Below are 22,878 nucleotides of genomic sequence, written 5' to 3'. Positions count from 1 at the left end.
CTACATTAAAGAACAATCCCAATAGCATCTCCTGCTTGCTTCCTCTTCTTTCTACCTTCACTGTGTGGTCTGCTGTTTCCATCAAGTCAATTGATTGAAAAAACCAATTGACAGGTTGCCACTAACCACTGGTCCTAGGTTTTTTGTTTTGGTTGGATTGTTTTTTTCATTTTCCCCTGCTGGCAGAGGTGTGTTTTCCTTTCCCCTGCTGGCAGAGAAACATTTCAGTGAAAAAGCTTTCAATTCATTTAAAACCTGCAGCTACCGAATGGTGTCTGTGAAGATTATCATGCCTTTCTGGAGATGGAGACCGGTACCTTGGCAAAACCTGTTCCAGGAGTATCCTAGACTTCCAGTGAGGGATATATAGAGTTCAGCATCATCCTGTCTCTTATACACATCCCGGTACCTTGGCAAAACCTGTTCCAGGAGTATCCTAGACTTCCAGTGAGGGATATATAGAGTTCAGCATCATACCCATTTTAGTAGTGTGTATTGTGTGTTCTTAACCAGACATTTGAACCCTTGGTAGTGTGTTAGGGCTGCTAGAGAGGAAAATAGTTACATTCTTGTAACTCTTATTTCTTGTGTGCTTAATAAATATTCATATTCCTGTTATTCAAGGCGTGAAAATACTAGCTCTATGTTTCAATTTCTCAAATTTTGACTTTGTGAGGAGAAGCCTTCATGTACGTAACTGGATAAACACCTACTGGATCATTATGTAGTTCAGGTATTGGAAGGTGAAATACCATTAGTCTTTTCTTAACTGGAATTCAAGTGCTATAACTTTTAAGTTCTTCCCCCCGCCCCATTTAAATTACATCTAGCTTTCAAATAAAGCACAAGATACACATAAAATCTAAGGTATTAAGGTGCTTCAAACAGTTAGTCAAACCCCTAATCTTAAAACAAATGTGGTGTGATGAATCATATGCTGCTGTTGCAAGGAATGGTACAAGTCTAGCATAGGAAAGAAGGGCTTCGTTGTTTTCTGCTTTGTCTGTAAGTGCTGTTCTGGAACTAGGTGTTCCTGGCTTTGGTGATTATGAGAACTGGCACTCCCTGTAATGCCCCAGCAAAGGCAACTATGCCAAGATGAAGTGCTGGAGGATATTGGACAGCATGGTCTGGTGCAACAGGATTTGATGGAAGTTATGGGAAGAGCTGTGTTGTGTTCCAGTCATTCCAGTGGTGGTTTGTCAGAAGCAAAGGGCATGGGTGTTCCTGTATTTCCTTTTGGCATTAGGAGTAACAAGTTGGTTGGATTAGGGCAGCTTAAGTCTCTCTCCTATAGGAAAGTATTCATCATCTTAATGTGGATTGCATATGACTCAAAACCAACCTTCATAAAATTCAGTGAGCCAATATTTCAAGTCTGAATTTTTTTGCTTTTAATGGTGCTTCTCTTTGGAAAGAGTTTTACCTAGCATTTGTGGTTTGCGATTTTCATACCATTTGCAGTATGAAAAACTTGTGAACTTCACTGCGGCTCCACCTGTAAGCCACGTCTGCTCATCTAAAGGGCTTAGCACAGAAATGTAAAATTGAGGTGTATAAGCAGATTGAAGAGTGTCTTTGCTGAGGATTAGAGCCACATCTGCACTGCAGTGTCTGAGACAGTGTGCAAATCGGCATAATGCTAATAAATCGCAGCTTTGCCAGGGCACCTGCGTGCTCGGCTGAGGCTTTGCACCAGCTAGAATAGGTGCTGTGCCTCGGTATCTCCTGTTCTGCTGCTGTGTTATGTTGGTGCTGTGTGCTGGTGGGGGGAGAAGGGTCTTCCTGGGGCTGGGGAGGCTGTGGAGTCGAGCCTCCTCATCCTTCAGGATGCCTCTTATGTGGAGGGAGACGCTCCTGAGACTGCCAGGTGCACACTGAGCAGATCAAGCCACAAGGAAGATGTGAAATGCCAAGCAATAGCTGCCAGAACTGTGTGTTTGGGGGGCATGGGGAGCCCTGTGCCAGGGATTGCAGCATCTGCACACCCAGGCAAGAGCTGATGTGCTCTCAGCAGAGGAGTGGATAGTGATTTTCCCAGGAAAAGCAGCAAATCTTGTTGCAGTGGGGAGGGTCACTTGGAGCTTCCTGGAAGTGCAAACGTTGAAGAAATGCAAAATTACATGAAAAGTAATTTTGGTTTTGGGGTTTTTCTTTCAGGATGTTATAGTCTTGTAATCACAGAGAACTTGGATATGTGTGGATTTCCTTATTCTGTGAGAATGTCTGGGCTTCTAAGGGAACCAAGAATAAAGATTTAAACATGGTCTCAGAGGCTGGAAGATGCCCAAGAGCTCAACCTGATGAAGTTGATACTGGAGTTGCTTCATACCAGGGCTGAGCCCTAGTGACTCAAATGTTATATAAAATACAACATGCTGCAATTCTGTTTGAAATGAGCTGGGAAAACATTGTGGTGGCGACAAGGAAGTTGGGGCATTTCTCCTTACAGTCAGATCTGGGGGAGTGAGAAGAAAAGCTAAGTAAAGAAGTAAATGCCCCTTCTGATGGGCCATTATGTGCAGTGTGCTGCTTTGCCCTCTGTCTTGGTGCCTTCATGACAAAATGTCTACCTGGCATGGGTAAGGATGTGGCTCCATGGGTGACAGGTTTCCAGGGACAGGCTGGGGGACTGCAGCCTCTCTTTAGGGGAGCACCAGCCACTGGCTAGGATACTGTGTGGGGGTGTGCATCCTCCAAAGGTGATGTTCTGGGCTACAGGCTGTGTGGGGACACTGTTCTGCTCTGCAAGGAGGATATGGGCTAGTTGCACAGAGTACAGAGATTAACCACCCTAAATAGAGTGCATAAGCCTTCACTCTGTCCTGAAAGGACAGGCTGTGTGCCCAGGGCTGACCCAAGGGCACAAGTGGAGGAAGGTCCCTGCAGCATAAGCAGTCATTTCAGAAGTGCCCCCACTCCGTGTTGCACTGCCAGGGCTGTTGCTCAGCCCTGCGTGAGCTGGCCAGACTGAAGCAGAGCATGTTTGCCTTGCAGCTGGGTTTGTAAGAGCTATGCAGTCTAGATACTCAAGTTACTAACTTCCAGGAGCTATTTCCAAGTAGCCCACAAATGCTTGGATACCCCTTCTCCTGTGTTTGTTTTTCAGTTTGCAGCTTTTCTGTTGTTGTGGTTCCAGCTGGCAGTTTTGCTTATTTGCCCCACTAAAAGCTATTCTTGTTGCTTCCTGGCACCTCACCATTTTGGAGATGAAGGAGGGAAGACTGGGGTGGGAAAATGAAGGAAACTTTTTCTTAAAGGAGGGGGAGGAAAAAGGCATTTGTGCACAGATCTCTTCTTGTCCAGCTTTCCTGTTGCATCTTTCAGTGTGTCCCTTCAGAATATGGTGGGTTCAAGGAACCTTTGGCTCAACCTGTGTCATTTTTTCCATGCCCCAGGCTATTGTCCTGCACTTGTGGGCTTCCAGGAGGTGTTAAAAGGTTTTCTGCAAGGTCTCTGTCAGGTAAAACTCCCAGCACTGTCCAGCAGTGGCAGAATGGAGCAGGAGCTGCTTCTCTTATCATTTTTTTTGTCTTCACATAGGGTAGTCCTTCCTTTCACCTCTTCCATCTGTTGTGCTGTCTTCTTCCAGCACCTGTGCAAACTCTGCTTCTCCATCTCTCCATACCCTCCTCTTTTTGCTCTGCCCTCTTCTTTTTCCCTCAGTGTGGAGGAAGTCAGGATGTTTCTTGGACCAGAGAGCAGTGTGGTGTTTTGGCTGTGTGTGCTTCAGGAGGGATAGCTGTGTATGTGCTACCAGACGTAAGAAAGCAAGAAGGCAAAGTTATTTTAGGCATTTCTAGAGACTTCAACGTTTCTGGTCACTGGGAGCAGAAGCTGGAATTGCAGCTCATTGCTGTTAGAAGGAGCTGCAATTCCTTCCCTGCTGCAGAGGATGGCTGATATCAGTGCAGAAAACGTGGATCTCCCTCTCAGGAGTCCTACGCTTTGCTGCTGACATGATATTTTGTTTAACTTCAGTGAAGGGAGTTTTGCTGGCAGGACTTAAATGTGAATTGATAGGCTTTGCATGTAATTCTTCCTTTTCTTAGCCCACACTGATTGCTGGCTTGACCTAGAGAATGAGAGTGGGCATGCTGTGTATTTGGAAGAATAATAGTAATCCTTGCCCATTTGTGACATGATGTGATGAGCCAAAAGGAGAACCTTAGGTGTGTATCCTTGCTGAAAGACTGTTTTCCAAAACATTTAATTCTTCTTTCTTAACAGTTTTTTTTTAGGCTTCTATGTATTCAGAGGACAAACTGCCCTGTTTCCTTTTTGAAGGGGCCACAGGCACACCATAGTGTTAAATCTGAGATCTCACCCAAGCTGCACTTACGTAATTTCATTATGGTCAGACAATTTTTTCCCCTGTCTTAATCTCTGAATGTAAAGCAGAAAACCCATAGCAGGAAAATATAAAAAGCATCAGCACATGTGTGACTCAGAGAGGTGAGAGGGCTCAAAATACAAAATGTAGTGACACACACGTGTTGCTGCAGCCCCTGGACCCAGGATGTGGCTGCAGACCAGCAGCAAAGCTGTAACAGCACTGCAGCCAAATGTAGGGCGAGCTGGAGGAGAAGATTTTTCTGTTGCATGTCTTATAGGTTGCAATGTCAAATATCATTTGGATTCCTGTCAGTACATAACAAAATATCTTAAGACCAAATTGCCTGTGGGCAAAGATAAATGTGCCCTCAAGGGGAGAGTGAGGAATGATGGGCTTTTTTATTCACTCTGTGTTCTGCATGTTGCTTACCAAAAGAGAAGCTTTCCTTTCCACAGGAGGGTGTGTTCTTTTGGGGTTGGTTTTTTCCTTTCATGTGTGCTTTCTTAAGGTGATAGAAATATTATCAAAGAGCTGTTATCAGCTGTTATTCAGTTGTCCCTTATGTTTTATTAAAAGCAAATCCATTCTTTTTATACTTTACAGCTTAAGTATAGATTTCTCTGAAGCAATGGAAATAAACTACATTCAGGATTAGATTGTTCTTATCAGAGAAGATGATGGGGCTGCTTTAGATGTGTTCCTCCTGTTAGTATTCCCGTATTACTCAGGTACTGTTCCAGGATGTGAGCAGACCAAAGAGGTGCCTCATTAGAGCTGAACATCCATACTTGTGTCCCTGTATGCAGTCAGCCCATGCTGGAAGAGGCATGCCTATTATTAATTGAATTTTTCCAGGTTGAGCAGAAGGGGTAGGGTGGATGTAGCTAAAATGCAGAGGCAATGGCAGCTCCAGCAGTCGAGTGCCATGTGTGTACAATCCATTAGTGCCTGCTCAGACTCCGAGGGCACGGGGAGGTGGGCCAGGCCACTGGGCAAGCAGCCAGGTGGTGACCCCACTTCAGAGCAGAGCTGAACTTTTGTTCACTTCCAGCTGTTTTTATTTCATTCTTAACCCAGGCTGCAAGAAAGATGAGCGACAAATTAAATTGTAATGATGAGTTGTAGTGAAAGCCAAAGAAAACCATGCTTGAGCAGCTCCTGCATTTGGGCTACTTTATTTTTTGATTGGGAGCTTATCCAAGATGCCCTAAGTTCAAGCAGGGATCACTGCTGTGCAGCACAAAGTGCCATAGTGTCCCTTTAGGACTTGGGATAGATAATGAGAGGATAGAGCATGTTTACTTGGATGCTATTTTAAAATATCATCTAATTATAAATAACTGTCAATGAGAGCTCCCCAGCTCTCATGCTGTGCCCAGGAAAAGTCTGAATGAATAGACTGTTTCTCTGTCTGCCAGGGCAATCTGGAATCAAATTCTAACTCTTAAATCAATGAGATCGGAGGGTTAAAATATTTTTCATTGGCATCCAAACTCTGGGGGGCTTTGCCCAGCCTTCCTTGACCACAGTGCCTCAGACTTGTTCAGCAGCAAAGGTGTGCAGCTGCCTCTGGCTTGATCAGCTGAAGCAACCACTCTGTATCTGTGCTTGGACATAAATAGGAAGCCAGTAACAGTGTTTTAAGTGCAATGCTAAATGCTGACTTCCCACCTCTTAAGTATTAAACTTCCCCAGCTGGGCACCTGATGCTAAACAGGCACTTGGAAGTGTGTTGTCCAGTGGACCTCACAGTATTTATAGACACATCTGAGCAGGAGCTCTCTAGAATGGGGAATGCTTGCCTCTAGTGAAAGAGAACCTTGGTTCTCTTAATGAAGTATTTAAAGGAGCTGATTTGTATGGCAGCTCAGAGGTCTCATTACTGCTGTTTTTCCTTTGGTCATGTAATGCTGTTGTTCTCTTTACCTATCAGACTGCTTTTGAAAGCTATTCTTTGCATTCTTCATTTCCAGGCCTGGTGTCTTGATTGCAAAGAACAGATAAATATTTAACTTTTTTACCCCCTCAGTTTTGGCCATGAGAATTCAAAATGCAAAATTAACTACAGATGAGATGAACATAATTCCTTTCTCTCACTTGCTATGGTAACAATAAACTAGGCTGGAACCTCTCTTGCATGCATTGAAAAGTTACTTAGCTTTCTTCTCAATATTTCTAACCTGTGACCATTTTAAGTGCAGTTAAACTTACCATTCCTTGCTATTTTTCTTAGCACACATGAAAACCAGAGAGCTTTCTTCTGTAAGAATCTAATTTTTTAAGGAATTGAGTGGTTGTAAGATTTTTTTTTCTTTCCTTTTTTTACCCTGACAAATAGTTGCTACTAATAGTTGGCACATATTCAACATGTTGCAGAGAATCAGAATAGTTTAAAGAATTGCTGATATTTTCTATGCTGTTGTAAGTAACCACGGTGTTTGACTGTTTTGTTTGATCAATCATAGAACTAAATCTATCATGAGGATATGGCAAATCTGCAGTTACATCTGATGAAGCTCAGTATTAATAAGAAGAGTAATTATGGTAGTAACAGCAAGTTACTCTGTTTTGTAATGCGAGTGTTAAGATGTTGTTGTACTGAGTGTTTTTTTCCCCCCTGTGTGGGAGTGAAAAGCAGTCTGTGTTGAAAGATATGTTTTGGCTTGTTTGGCTTGAATTCATAAAAAAGTAAGGTTTTTCATTCTGGGATGTTAGTTCTGAAGGCTTGAAGTAAACACAAACAAAGCTCAATGAAATCTGTGTTGTTACTACTCTTTTTTTTTTTCCTCACTAGCTTTCGTATGAACACAAAGAAAGCAAGATGCCAAGGTTCAAACTGTGAGATTGCTGAAGTCAGCAGGGAGTTTACCATCAGTGGCAGTGGCACCAAAATTCCACTTACTGCTTATTTAAAATATTTGTTCTTCTCTTCCCTGCAGTAGGTCAGACGGGCTTTTTTTAGGACTCGCTGAGATGCCGTCTCTTTATATTTGCAGCTAGGGAAAAGCTTGCCTTGGAACAAACTGGATTTTTCAGTGGATTAATCTGTCCCATAGCTTTGTAATGAGATTATGGTTTATGCTGATTTGTTGCAACAGTACTGGTATATCCAGTCATTCCAATAGCAAAATGCTAATCCTAGAGAAATAAATCTGTCTTCTTGCTGGCAGGCATAAAAAGAATAGGTGGTTGGGAGTCTCTGCTCTCTTGTTAGGAATTAGTGGGTGATACCTTAAGTTCAGCATCAGTTGGATTGAAACAGTTTGATTTTATCAGGCTTTTGCAGAGGGATTGGAAATTGCAGAAACAAAGCCTTATCTCTTTTCTCTTGATTGTGAAATATTTAATGGTTGCCCAGAGCAAAGTCTGATTGATCACAGTACTGTGGGGCTGAAGGATTGCATCAATGCACAAAGTACCCCAGGTAGTAATATAGGGCGCTCTGAAGGTGTTGCTGTCCTTGCTCCTTCCTTGCTGAGCAGATAGGGTCAGTGAAGCAAACTGGATTCCCTGTTCAGACAGCTGAAAATTGTTGCAGTGCAGCCAACAGCAGTTGCGGCTTAGCCGAGGTGTACAGTGGCAAGAAGCTTCATCTGGGACAAACTATTGCTTGGGTAGGTGCATCTCAGGAAGATTCACTGTCCCTCCTTCCACCATCCAAGGTAGAGACAAGTGTAATTGCTGGTGGCAGACCTTGCTGCAGATGAGCAGCTTTTGGGCAGCACTCTGGGCTGGATGAGGTTGGACAAGTCTCATGGACATTTCCTGCATTGTTTCAGCAGCATATTAATGAAGAGATGATGTGAAACTGTTGTTGAGTTTGTGAGGCACAACCTGAGCTGGCTTTGATGCCTAGCTCTCAAATAAAAATATTTTAAAACCTCTTTTTTTTTAACCTCTTTTGTAATTAAAAAGCAACTCTGAACAGCAGTAGATTGAATCTTAATCTGACAGACAGCACACAAGAATTTCAACTAATTTTGCCTGAACTTCCATGCTTGCAACTTTTCCCCACTCCTTGTTTTTGGCAAAAGAAGGAAGAATATAAGTCATCTTAAAATCAAAATAAGTATGAATCCTTATGCTGTCAAAGGAATCTTTTCAAAGACATGAAGTCTGTGCTGCTGATGGAAGGTCAAGTCAGTATTACTTTGGCTTTATTTTTTTTGGAGAGAGGAGTGCTGAGTTGCAGTTTGGATCATGACAGAAATGCTCAGTGATAATGGGAAGCAGCACAAATGAATGTGCTGCAGGAATGGAAGTATTTAACTGAAGCACATATTGAAAACTACTTGGGAATTTGAGAAGGAAGAAGGGAAACTGAAAAGTGAGGCTGATTATCAATAGCCCTAGATATGACTGGAATTTTTTTCTAGATCCTTGTGTTGCAAGTTCAAAAGATTGTGTATCTGGGTACAGAGCTTTCATCTTTTCCACTAGGCTCAGACATGGAAAGTCAGTTGAGACCACTGTCAGGCTTTCCTAATGAATCTACCCACTTTAAATTAAAAATTTAGTACACTACATTATATAGCCCTGAGATGTTTAAATTTTAATGTGGTTTGTTTTGGTTGGGTTGCTGGTTTTTTTTTTTATCTTACTCCTAGAAACGACAATATTTGCTCCTAGAAATTACAACATTTACCCTTTTAACTTACTGGCAGTCTGTATTTAGACTTTGCATGATACACTCCCACGCAAGTCATTATGCTTTCTTTTAAACAAGGAAGTTTCTCTGATCAGCTTGATTTTAATTTTTTAATCAACCTTTTTTTGTGTCTGCATGGAATCAGAGAGTCAGACTGATGACATAAAGTGGCTTTCAGAGAAGGTTTTTCTTCAGTAGTAGTAGTGTTTTCTACAACTGTATGCTCTTTCTACTTCTCTGCCATTAGGCATTTTATGCAAGAGTAACTCTTACAAGCATCTGTTCAGTCATAGTGACATTAAAAAAAAATATTCAATTTTTGTAGGTTTAATGTTTCTACAAGTAGGCTTGATCATGTAGCACAATATTTCTGGGGTTTTCTTACTCTTCCTTTAAGGAACATTACAATGATGTGAATTTTTTCCCTACAAATTTCCTTTGCTACGTCAGACTGAAAAATTCAGGTGTTGTTCTCTACCTAATGAACTTTTTCTGTTGACCTACATCATAGACCAGTGCTTTTTCTGAAGAAATAGCACTGACAGGGTGAACAGCTCAATGGAGATTTGACTCAGTAACGAAGGACCATGCCAAAGCTTAAGCAAGCAAACCACCCTGATTTAATATTTATTAGTCTTTGACATTCATTGAGGTGCGTCTCCATAGATAAAATACCCAGCAGATAGTCTGCAGTATCATGCAGTGTGCAGAAAACAAAAAGGTTTGAGTTTCTTCCTCCACCTTCCCTCAGAGTTCAGCTGGAGTTCTTATAAGGAGAAGTGGCATAGCCTGCTAAATAATAATATAAAATAATTTGTCCTAATTTAATTATTCAGACTTAGCAAAAACTTTTTTTTTTTTTCTTGAACAAAACATAAATCCCAAACTCATCATTATAAAAGAAGAAAGCTCTAAGTATTAGTGAAATGATCTGTAGGAGAAGATGAAGCTGTTGTGCCAGTGAAATTCTGTGGCAGTAACACAACTGAGTGCTGGAAGTGGTAAAGGATCACAAGTTGACAGCAGTGTGCAAGTGGGATGGAAGCTGTCCCATGCACTGTTGCAAGGAACTTGGAGTTCTCTTTCAATAGCTTATTGCCCATGCTAACACTCTGAGGGGTTTTTTTGGTATGTTTTTTCAGAGAACTTGTATTCTTAATACTGTGAAAGCAACAAGCTCAGTGCAGTACTGCTTGAGCACTAGTGGTGCTTCTGTGTGTCTCTGAATCAAATAAATTAAAAATAAATTACAAATTCAAATTAACAGTGAATGTTCTTTGTGATGTGGCCTGGTGTACATCTTCTTGTTTTGGCTCACTTGGTTTGTGTGGGACAAGGAGTTGCCGTCTGCTGTTTTGTTGTGGATATTATGCCTTGTGTTTTGTTGTGTTGTATTTTAAGAGATCAGAAGCTCAAACAAATAACTGGCTAAACAACAACCAGAATGCTGAGACCTCTTTGAAGATTGTGCAAAGGATTAGCCCACCAGTGAGAGGAAACAAAGACTCTCAGATAAGAATGGCTCTTATGATTGATCTTTTCTTTCTTATTTTAATTTTTTTAATGACAAAAGAATGTTGTGGCACCCAGCCTTGTTTTAACACCTGGTGGTAGTGCAAAGCATACCTTGGAAAGGCTTGCAGGTAGCTGTGGTGCTCCCAGACCCTCATTGCCAAGAAGACTGACGTGTGTGTGATGCCTGCAGTTCACAGCTGCTCACAGGTGCTGGGTGTTTCTGACCTGTGTGTGGTCTCCTCAGGTGTGCTGTCTCATCAGTGCTCGGCCCTGGGCTTCCCATTTTTAGATGGGGTCCCCCCCAAGCTTTTGTGATGGGAGGAGGCCTTGGCTTCATCTTTTACCTTCTGTGGATCTCCCAATAAGATGAAAAGAAGTTGAATTAATTTTAAGGTGTTACCTTGTGTGGGAGCTATGTGACTAGCCATGTCTGTAGAAACACAGACTTGTCTTTCCAAAAACATGACAGCTTTTATTAGCTTACTAGTGCCAGGTTTTGTAGGTTCCATCTTTTGCCATGAAAAAGCAGCACTGGCATTTATATTTGTGCTAGCAGTGTGACCTCCCTCTGACACAAAACATCTCTTTGCACAGAGCCATGCAAGTCTGTAATACTATCTTTTTCTTTTTCTTTTTTTTAAAGAAGAGCTAGATTAGCATTGCATTCGATACTATGTGGGGCTGTCCTTTTGTTTTCATGATGGGGTAGGGTAATGTTAAGGTTTATCTTACTGCATGGCTTGTTTGGTCCTCAGCTAGGGAAAGCCCAGGGAATCTGCATGCCCAGTGAAGCAGATAGTGTGTGAGTAGAGCTCCTCGCTGCAACAGGAGCTTGATGAGTAAGTTAGAACCTCAAGTCTTTCTTTTTTCTGGCTTCTAATACTTTTTCTTTCTCTTAGCTTTCAGTTGTTCCAGATAAACCTCCTTCCCTTGTAACACTAGCCACATGTTGAGAATTCTGCCTAATTATTTCATAGCATAGGTGCTCACCTGACCAGCCAGCCACTTCTTTTTCCAGTTAGCACTTTAGTCCTAGCAAATGTTAGTTCAAAGTCTAGGGGGAAAAAGGTTGACGTTATTCTTTTGTGTGGTTTGGTAGGTACCTGGCTGAGCACCCAGTCACGATTTTAATATAGCTGAGATTTTTCTATGTAATGATATGTAATGTGATTATGGAACATTAGATGGAATAATTAAACTCACCACCTACTTAACTGACCAAGACAGTCCGGGTGATGCACTTAATTGTACGGCATCTGTTACCTTGCACACAGATGGTGTTCAGGCTTAATGAAAACACATGGCCCTAAGTCTTGCTGGGTTTTCCCTGGGGTATTCACAGGCACCTTTTTCATCAGTTATTTCACAAAAGCCATCTTAAGTTTCTTGTGAGCTCCCAGTCCTTTTCCGTAAGCTTCTTTGTTCCAGAAAGAGCAAATTCAGCGTGCTTGGACTGATGTGCAAGGGACAGCATTAAGCTCAATTTGCAGTCTTGTGTGATGAATGAGATGAGTGGAATGCATCCGTAACCATCTTCCTGGCAGGAGGAAATGGTGTCTAGCTCATCTGGTGTGTGTAAATGGAATCTGTTGCGTTACTGGAACCTTGCATGCAACGACTTCTTTTTCTCTGAATTACCTTGTTACCTGCTATTTTAATGTCTCCAGACGCAAAGCTTGTGCTTTAAGGCAGTGATGCAAACTCTTAGCCACAATGACAAAGTGTGTGGCATTATAAAGCATTTATAGTCCTGTACATCACTGCCTATTTTTGGCAGCGTAGTTTCAGTGTGTGAGTAAGTGAGTCATATTGGCCTGAACATTTTGCAGTGACTTGAATGTTACTTTTTTGATATTAGGAGAACCTTAAAAGTTTTGTTGTTGGCTTGTTGTTGGTTCTTTTCATTTTTTTCATAAATTTTCTTTAGTGTTTGGTGTTGAAAAGTTGTTGTTGTCTTTGGCAAACAGAGTACATGGGACCTGTGTGAATTTTCTTTAGTGGACTGTAATGAGACATTAGGAAAAGACTCTTCTCTGAGAAAGTGGTTAGTCACTGGAACAGATTTTCTGTGGAAGTGGTCAAGGCACCAAACTTGTCAGAGTTCAAGGAGCATCTTGATGATACTTACTCATATGGTTTAGTTTTAGGCAGTCCTGTGAGAAATGAGCAGTTTGGCTTGATGATCCTTATGGGTCCCTTCCAGCTTGAGATATTCAATGATCCAGGAGGAGGCAAAGAGGAGACAGGAGTGCTCAGATCCTTCAAACCTGAAGTGGTCTTCAGTTCTGCTCCTGAGGCTTTGAGGAATTCCCAGACATTTTGGAATTGTGAAATGCTAGACTAAATAAAAATGTGTGTGTCTTTAGAAAGTAAGCAGTGTCAACAACTTGCAGAGAGGTCTCTTTTCAAAAGAAATTAGTGTCTTTCTGTGTTGCAGCATAGACATATATAAGCTCAGTCCCTGCATGTAGTTGACCTCTGTTTTCTCACCTAGTTCTTAAAAAATGCAGCTGAAAACAGAATTTCTTCTCGGAATTTGTAGATGGAGTGATCCTGTTCCTCTTCCATCAATCTTGCTACAGTTGTTAGCTGTTAATTTGAAATCGGAGTGTTTACAATGACAGAGTCAAGATTTGCCAAATGTGGATGATCCAGTTCTGGAACTGGAAAGAATTATTAAAGTAGCATTGGCATTTAATGTAGATAGTATTTAATAAGCATGGGACTCTTGATTAAGCAATTACCTTTTTTTTTTTTTAATGGCTGTATCAACATATGAATTATTTTTCTTTCCTGATCAGTGTTTCCCTTGCAAATACCCTTCAACAGAGGTGGTGTTGGCAGTATTGGAGGGTTTTAGGAATTGTACAGTAATGTGTCATGCAATTAAAAAATGATAGTGAATCTTCTTTGCAGTGAGCACCTGATGAAGACCTGTTGCAGTGCTGCCTTGGTGGTGCTGGGTGAAGTACCCAAACACTGATTGTGGTCAAAGTGCTTGTGGGAGATCGGCTTCTTTTGGAGCATACTGGCTAAGTTTTCTGTTCAGAGGTGTGAGGCTTTTAATCTCAGGCAAGGATGGGTGTTGACACTTGATTTAGGGTTTAGGAGCTGCTAGCAAATCATGGGTGTTAGTCTCCGGCATTATTATGAATAAACTTGACTCATATTTTGGAAAGAGATAGACAACTTGGGGAAAGGTGGGGAATTGCATGTGGTAAGTTCATTGCTTCTCTTGACTTTTATTTGGGGGGGGTAAAAGACCAGCACAAGTGTTTGCCTGTAGAGTCTTTGTAGTGGTTTAATTATATTGCAGGCATGTGGGGTGGGGAGGAGAGGGTGAAAAGATAGAACAGCCAATCCATACTGGATCATAAGAGACAAAACTGTTACTAAAGATGAGTGGCCTGTGTTCTCTGTTTTCTCTTGGCATCTTATTTTTATGAAAGCAGCAGTGTAGGAGTGTGTTGAATAGGTGAGAACCGAGTTGCGTAGCTGGTGAATGTGAGGGTTGCTGAGTTCTCTCCCACACAGCTAAAATGTGATTAATGGAAGGCTTGCATAACTTATGCCACTGTGGCGGGGGGGAAATCAAATTGAATGTGTGTGTCTGTTTTGCAAGGTATGGTTGGCTGAGTCTGGGCTGGGTTGGGCTGGGACAGGAGTCGTGTAGCAAGGGTCAGAGGTGTCTCCAGCCTGGAAGGTCCTCCTCTCCAGGAAGAAACCACTTGAAAATCAGTGAGCAAGTCTTATGGAGGGGAGACAGAGTAGAAGAAAAGGCAAGAAAGAAATGAGTTGCTTTGTTGTCCTCAGTCACATTTTCCTTGCATACCTTGGAGACCATGATTAGGCAGGTGTTTTTGAGAGTCCTTTAATCCCTTGGTGACAAGGAGCCTCTTCCTACAAAGCAAATCCCAGGAATCTGTCTCACCTATGGTTAGGAAAGATCAGGGCTTGGTAAGGACATACCTGCCCTTTGTTAAGGAGCCAAGAGGAGTGTCAACTCCCTGTCACATCTGCTTCACCTTGTCTCCTCCAGTCTCCTGTGGCAAAGCACAAAATTAATTTCCGATGTAATCAGTTGGAGCAAATAATTGGTGTAATGAGAATTGTGGTTTCCAAGGTTCTGTTTAAAAAAATACAGCTACTTCCAGCTGCAGACTCAATTGCGTAGTTGCTCTTGGGCCTGCCTTACTAATCTTTTTACACTCACCTGTCCCACCCAGTTTTAGTGGAGCAACCACTTAAACAGATCACAGCATGTGAGCCATGGCTGGCAGCACCTTTTCATAATGGGTCTCTTTATTTTCCTGAGAATATCTTCCTCAGATTCATCGAGGGTGATCCATACTGTAATTATTTCCCTTCAATCCTGGATGTAGAGTCCAGGCTCCTTTTAGGTAATATTCTGAAATTATACCTACAAATTGTAAGGCAGAGAAAAAGTATACCAGAGATGCTTTGTGTTGTATTCCAAATTTGTTCACCACTGTCAGTGAAACTAGCAAAATACTAGGTCTTCCCTTAGGTATTGTTGGTTGGATTTTGTTGTGGGACAGAATAATTACTTGCTGTGTCAGATTATAGGAAGCATGAGTGTAAGTCTCAAAACTGAAACATGAGTTTCAAATAACACCATTTATTATTATTATTATTATTATTATTATTATTATTATTATTATTATTATTATTATTATTATTATTATTTCCCTTAAAATAGTAAAGCTTTGCAGCTGGATGAAGGTAATTTTTACACATATTAGAGGCTGCCCTGTGAGCAGAAACCAGGAGATGCTCAAGGTCTGATAATTTGCTAAAACTTAGCAGATGCATAATTCCTTCAGCCAATATATCTGTATTTCTTTCAAGATATGGATGGGAAAAGAGTTCCCTGGTGCTGCATGGTAATTTTTCCACTCTTCTCTAGGCTTTATGAGATTCCTCATCCCAGTGTGCTGTGGGTGGAGGAGATCAGGAACTGGTGTTAAGCAGCCTTTCTGTCTGGGCTGCCAAGGAATGTGGTCCAAGGAAAACCTGGAAGCCAGTTCATGAAATGGCCTGTTTACCTGGAAGCTACTTTCTGTAGCTTTTTCTGTGGAAAAGAAGGAAACCTAGAAATGTACTTCTATAGGAGCAAGAATAACTGGTGCTAAGGATCTTTGTCTACCTTCTGACTTCCTAATCTTTATTTTTTTGTTTTTCCTCTACACCCCTATCATAGCAGTTTACCCATGGTTATAAGTTAAAGACAGAGTTGGGCAAAACAGGAATGTTTTTAAGGTTTAACAGGCCATGGAATAGCAGACCCATGCAAGTCCATCTCTTGGACTCTGCAGGTGGTGCCATGTCCCTTGTTTAGCCAGATCTGAGTTTCTGGAGGAAATAAGCATAATTCTGTGGCCAAAGGGTGACAGAGCAGATGGTTGTAATGGTCTCTCCTGATTTAAAATGTTAACAATTCTCACACACACCAGTTGCTCTGTTTTAAATTGTGTAGGAGGGTGCTTTCTGATAGAATGGGAGCATGAAATCAGGCAGGAATGGGGTGTGTAGAAGCTGTTGCCTACGGTGGAAGAGTGCCTGTTCCAGGCAAAAAAAAAGCTCAATGGGAAGTAGCTCTCCTCTGCAGAGATTGAACAGAGGAAATGTCTGCTGCCCCAGGCTGAGGAAATTCTCATTCTTCCACTGACTTTTAGGAATATCAGGACAGTGGGGAGAAAGTTCAGTTTGTTGTAGTAGCTGAAGGGAATGGGTTTTGTCCAAACTTGATTCCAGGGCTAAACTATTTGCGTTATTTTTGGCTGTAACTGCAGAGGGCTGGTGGGAGAGAAGGAAAATTAAATTTAAAGTTTCATTATTCTTGGCCCATGTTTAGTGTCTACTGAGTGCTCCTGGAAGTCCAAGTGACTGCTTCAAAGACACCTGGAGAAAGGCTGGCTTTTTGTGTGCTTAACGCAGAAGTGTACTGTACAGGACTGTGGGTGTGTGAGAGCAGTTCTCTGATGATATGCAGAACAGCTTCCTGTTGGAAAAAATTCCTTGTGGAATTTTGTTGATATATCAATATCATATCATGCTTGAGATGTGTAGCTGGCGCTTTAAATGGTCTGTTTAATATGGCTGTTGGAATTGCTGGAAAACCTAGCAAAGCACTCTAGACCTGATCACACACTGCAAACTGTAGAACAGGGGAGGATACTCTGCAGAAATGCAAAGTTTTTAGGGACAAGGGAAGGAAGGAAGGAGAGCTGGATCTTTGGCTGTGTTTGGGATGGGTTTGACAGACACCAGAGTACAAGAGTATGAGAGAATGCCTTAGAAAGGTGAGCTACACATCGTCTGGGTAGGCTTCTGGTTAAATTTTAGTCTGAGAGGGGACTCAGGTGTTTGTATTTTTAAAAAAATTATTTATTTATTTATTTATCTTCCTTAAGGGATAGGATTAAGTTTGTAGACATCTGAATAGCTAACTAAGCAGTGGCTTGCAAAAGGATAGAATGACAAAGATGAAATCTCTATCTGAAAGTGTGATATCCAGTTACTACTGTATGATAGTGTGATGCTTCTCTTTTCAAATACAAAAATGTGTTGGAGCTTTTTTCCCCCTTTATTTAAAAACTAAAGGACGTCTCAAGTATTTGTATTGAGTGAGATAGGCAGACCAAAATAGAAATATGAAAAATGTGTTGATGCATAAAGTTGAAAAAGGAGCCCCAAAGCCACTACTCAGTAATCTGGATTGCATCTCTGTGACAATGTATGTGTGCACTGAGGTATTTTGCTTCATGTTTCTTTTCTGGAAGGTAAGGTGCTTAAGTTGCAAAAGTGAATACTGGAGTTGAAATTTGTTTAATTGAATTTTTAATTATTAAAAAGTCTGGAAAAAAATAAACACCAATAATAATGAAATATTTGTTGTGATATTTTCCTAATTCATCATGCAGTAAGTGCATTTTGTTTTATTTTTTTAAAGAAACCCTACATCTGTTTTGCAGGAGAAACTGTAGAAGGTCTTCGGGAGAGCGATTATCTTCTGATTCATTCGTGTCGGCAGTGGACAACAATTACAGCTCACAGTCTGGAGGAGGGTCACTACGTCATCGGGCCAAAGATAGAAATCCCTGTACATTATGCAGGTAAAACTATTGTTGACCTGAAATACAAATTCAAAATTAATTAATTGCCTACCACTTAACACTGATCATTATATTTGAGAGAGTGAGGCTAAGCCCCTCATGCCATTGTCAGTGAATTAGCTTTTCAGTAATGTTACAGAGCAAGAGATACTGACTTGCTCGCAGGGCTGCTAAATAGATGTATTTCATTGAGCAGCACATTGACAGAAGACATAGCTGTGTAGAGGAATTGGTTTCCATTTGAGCATAATGAGCTGCCAGCACTTCTCATGTGTGAATGTGGAGACACACAAGTGTGAAAGTTTGAAATTGCCTTGAAATGTTTGGTCAAAGATGGAATAGATTTTACATTCAAGCTGGAGGGGATTTTCTGATATTTCCATGTTAAACATCAGGGACTCTTCATAATAATGCTGCAGTTTTAAATTAGTGCTCTTCACTAGTGCCTTGTCTTTGTCTGCCTTCTTGGGTGATAGAGAAACACTGTTGTTCCAAGTAGCTATGATCCAACTAATCCATATTTATTTTATGATTTCAAATTATTTTTACTTTCCTAGGAAATTATTTTTAATACTTTTTCCTGCTGCTTAGTGTCCTTATTCACAAGCTGAACAGAACAATACAATGTGAGTGGGAAGTGCTTATCTTACAGCAATAGATAGAAAACTTATAAAAGCTGGAAAATGGGAGCTGAAAGAGCCATGGCTACAAAATAAAGATGTGGGCTCAGTGTTTTAATTAGTCTTCTGTATAACCAGTTATCAATTGAATAATGTACTTGGCTCTGCTACAGTCTCCTTTAAAACACTGCACTGAGGGTGGGCTGAGATGGACAAGACCTGGCTGAATTGCTTTGTGTCTGTCACACCAGTACTGCTGCAATGCAGCCAATTCCAGTGATGAAAATTACACCAGTTGCCTTCTTAGGTACTGTTTCTCCTTGGAGTTCACTGCTGGAACTTTAATTTTTCTAAGATACAGTTAAAGGCTTTGGTCTGATGGCATATAGTGTCATAATGTATGCAGCTTTGAAACTCTCTGAAGTTAACTTTCTTATAGTAAATATTTTCTAGTGCTTATGCTTAGTAATATTGATTTGTTGGGTTTTTTTTTACACCTCCTGGATACATAAGCTTCAGTGGTGTGGACAGATAAACACTTCACTTCCTTCAATATGAATTCCGTGTTTTAAAATCCTTACATTGATTCCTGGAAAAAGGAGAACGGAAAATAAAATGGTTATTGGTATGAAAGGGGTTTACTGAAGGCTTGGTTTGGTTCTTTATTTTTAAAGTTAGCAAAGATATGCTAAGCAGGGTTTCCTGACTCTTCATGTTTCCATTCATTCATGTCTTAAATTTACACAGACACCAGCAAAATCAAAATTTATCCCGAGATACTGCGAAAGTGTCAATGTGCTTTTCTTCATGGCTTGTGTTAATGCAGGAAAAGAGGGTGTGTTTAGTTAGCAAAATACATTTTGCTGTCTAAGAAAGTTCCCTGCCACAAAACTCTCATTAATGAGATGAAAATACCTGAAAGTTCAGAAGCTTCCACCTAGTGAGGGCACTTAGTGAACACATGATGAGTTCCATTGTTGCCAAAGGAACTTCACAAAAATTGTCTGTGCTAGTGTGCAGAACCAGAGCATGTCTGATGGACTTGCCTACACGAGAGATGAATCTACGTGTTTGAAGGATGTGTGAAGGATAGTGAAGCACTGCAGTTTGGCACTTGGATCTATAAATGCAGTTAGAGGTGTTCTCCCTACCCTAAAGATTAACTTGTGCTGCTGTGGAGGACCAGACAGAGGTGCCAGATAAGATGTACTGCCTACCAGAATGACCCTTAGAGATGGAACAGAAGAGTTCATTGAAATGACTTTCTAGGTTTGTTTTGACTTTAATAGAATACTTTTTTTTTTTTTTTTTAAACCCTACAAGAATTTCAATGTCACAAATTGCAACATGATTTTGGTTGTAACAGTTGAGCAGGAGGATACACTGAAACTGATTTTATTTTCCTGAGATTACAGTTTAAGTACCACAGTCATCACTCATATATATATAAATATGAGCATAAAGTAAATCTTATTTTGCTACTTGTTAAAACAGGTTTTGATACACTTATTAAAAAATACAATAAAACAAATACAATAAAGCTTTACTAAAGAAGGGGAATGCTGTATTTTACATTTAAGTTAAATTTTATTACTAGAACTTGAGTTGTGCAGTCTTGCTGCTGGTGATTTCCCTAAAATGAAAGTGCTACCCTGGTTGTTTCTTTTGGTAGTGGCAGACATGGATAATTTTTTATGTTAAAGATCATATATAGCAGCTGTTAGTGTAACCATTCTCTCTTATTCTCTTCAGCATGCTTCTCTTTAGAGTAGATATTAATGTAGCATCAAATTGAGTTTTTATGTAATTAAAACCAAATAACTAATGTGTTTCTGGCACTTAAAACAACAGAAGTTTTCACATGCATATAGAATGGAGAGCATATCAAAATTAGTGTCCTGATAGTGCCCTGTATTGGTGTGAAAGAATGGGTTTCACAGGAGTCCAGTCACAGCAGATGGACATTCCTTTTGTGTCAATTGCTTTCTTCAGGTACACAATTCACACTTGATATTTACAGGAAGGTCTTATCAGCTCTCTGGCTGAACTAGTTTTGTGTTGTTCCTGGTACTCTGATATCCTTAATTTCTACTCTAAAAGCAAGTGTGTGTTACCAATACCCTCCAGCTGATGATAAATATTACTGGTTACATTTTCCTTAGGCAGCACAGTAACCTTTACCTTGATAAATGTCTCCCCTGGTAGTCGCTGGAAAATACTGGTTTATGATCTCAATTTGGATGATACAGGGCATGCTGATACCTTGCAGAATTACTCTTTGCTGTGCTGCTGCTTGCCAAGAAGGATATTTTTCATTCTTCTGCTGAAGTTCTGCATAGCAAGATGTGTCCCAGGGATATGCTGGTGACCACATCTCAGATGTGTTCTGTGATAACTGAAAGGCACTGAAGAGACTCTCTCAGAGTTTTAATACTGTGGCCCTTGGGTGTTGTCTGGTTCTTCTTGCATTACCTTCCTGAGCTCTACAGCTCAAAACTATTAAAAGTGTTTCTGAGGATTCATCAGCTCAAGCCGCAGAGGTGTTCTACTCTGGCTGTAAATGGCTTAGGTTCAGTCTGTTGTAAATGCCTGTGCTACGTGGTCACAGCTGTTTATGTGTACAGATAATTGATGTGAAAGTGGATGATCAAGTTGGATGTGGTTGCTTAAAACCTGCTACACAGGAAAAGTGGCACAGAAGGCTGTGGAGTGTGTGCATACCCCCACCTACACTGTGCAGTCTTTTCTTTGAAAGGCCATGCTAGTGTTGGTGAGTGCATGCAATGAAAGAAAAAAATAATTTAGGATGAGTTGGCAGCATCTAGGTAATTTTGCCCCAAATACTCACTCCCATGTTTAATCAAATCGTAACAGGACTTTTAAAGCTAGGGTTTTTTAGGGCCTTATTTCTGTTGTTGCAACTGATGGATCATTTTCTCAACTGTTTGTTTTTTTCATTCTGAGAGGAAAGCTGTTCCTTTGAGATGATGTTTAAAAAAAAAAACAAAAAAACAAACACACAAATGTAAAAATCCTTTTCTTTTTCTGTAGTATTCTACTCAGCTTTGCCCAGAGTTTGGAGGGAATGCCTCTTAAGTATCTGGTGCCATCTGTGCCCACACAGGAGGCAACTATTAACAAAAATACTTCTATAATGATATTAGAAAGTAACACCCTACTCCAGGGTGTGCCACACTGTGACACATCCGGGATGTTGAAAATACTCCTGTGAGCTCACACCTCCCCACCAGAGTGAAGGTGTGCAATTGCTAATACAGATTAATCACTGGTGCCCTGCTCTGATTGCTTTCCCAAGTGTACTGATAGCTTTCTTAATGTCTTTTAAATGAGGAAATATAAAACCCTGTCATGTGAACCTTTCCCAGGTGGGGTGTTGGATGGGAATGAGTCAGAAAGCCCTTCTCTGGTGTTGGAACTGGTGTACAAACACCCCACTGAAACCTGTTTCTACTGGTTTGATTTGTTAATCACGGAGCGGTGCCTCATGGGCCTGCTCCTCCCCGTGTCCTGCTAGCACAGAGCAGAGGAAGACTCTCTGCAGGTCTTCTCAAGAGTGAACTTGCCTTGGCAACAGGAGAGCAGGACAGCTCCCTGAGATTTGGAAACATGCCAAAGTTTGTGTCTCCAAAGGTCCAAAGGCATGGCTGCCTCCAAGACCATTCCGATAGGCCTCCCTGGAAGAGCCATCCCTTGCACACTGAGGGAGGAGAGCATGGTGTGAGTTAGGCATCTCCCAGTTGTCTTGAGATGGTGACAGAGACAGCAGATGCTGTTCCCCTTTAGCCACCCTGACCTCCTGCATCCTGGTTTGGAAGGTGTGGAAGAGCTCAGATTTTTCGTTGGGTGATACTGAGCACTCTTAGATGTTTACGGTATGTTGGGTCTTCTGTAAGTTTGCTGTTGAGCTCTCTTCCTGGTCCTGGGGAGAAGAGCAAACAATAGATTGGACACACATCCTTTGCTCCTCAGCTTTATGGTATCTGCTGCCAGCTTGTGTTACTTTGGGGACAGAGCCTGCTTAAGTTCAGTTCAGACTCTCCACTCCCTCAGATGCAATTTAATGCTGTCTGCTGATCAAGGAAGGTGGTGCTGGACAAAGAGTGCTTTGTCCGGTGCTTTGCCTCCCTGGGAAAAGCAGGTGCTGCCAGGGAAAGCTGTGCTTGTTCTTCTGAGTGAGTTGAGCAGCACAGCTCTGATGGGGTAATTTTAAGTTCAAAGAGCTGGGTGAGATCTAAGACAGGGAGGGACACTGCCTTAGAGAGAAAACTGAGAAAAGAACTTAGGTGAGTCCTTTCCAGCCAACAGGCACACCACTCCCTGATATGAAATGTTTTGCACTTTAATTTGTGTTTTGCTTTGAACTTGACCTGGCACTGAGCTATCACATAGTTCTCCCGAGGCTTTTGTGCTCTGCAGCAGAATATCACTTTCTAGAGAACAGGGCTCACATGCAGTACTCCTGAGAGAGGCAGGCTGCCATGTGTACGTGGGCTGGTAAATGATTAATGAATGGATATCCTCAGAAGAAAACCAAAAAATAAACCTACCCACACATTTAATCCCCCCAGTACTCAAGTTTGTGTTGTTTTTTTATTTTTTTCT

The 22,878-nt window shown here is 41.2% G+C and overlaps 1 protein-coding gene across 1 annotated transcript in view; it reads left to right on the top strand.

Moving 5' to 3' along the window:
- Nucleotides 1-22,878, top strand: part of GAREM1 (GRB2 associated regulator of MAPK1 subtype 1) — a 101,993-nt gene that overhangs the window by 5,545 nt on the left and 73,570 nt on the right. The window contains exon 2 of the mRNA XM_015618227.2: nt 17,495-17,635. Within this exon, the coding sequence (XP_015473713.1) occupies nt 17,495-17,635 (141 nt within the window). The remainder of the gene's footprint in view (nt 1-17,494; nt 17,636-22,878) is intronic.

The sequence above is a fragment of the Parus major genome, chromosome 2, assembly GCF_001522545.3.
Source record: "Parus major isolate Abel chromosome 2, Parus_major1.1, whole genome shotgun sequence".
Taxonomy (NCBI): Eukaryota; Metazoa; Chordata; class Aves; order Passeriformes; family Paridae; genus Parus; species Parus major.
The sequence above is the reverse complement of the archived record's forward strand: the minus strand, read 5'-3'. Positions and strand labels throughout refer to the sequence as shown.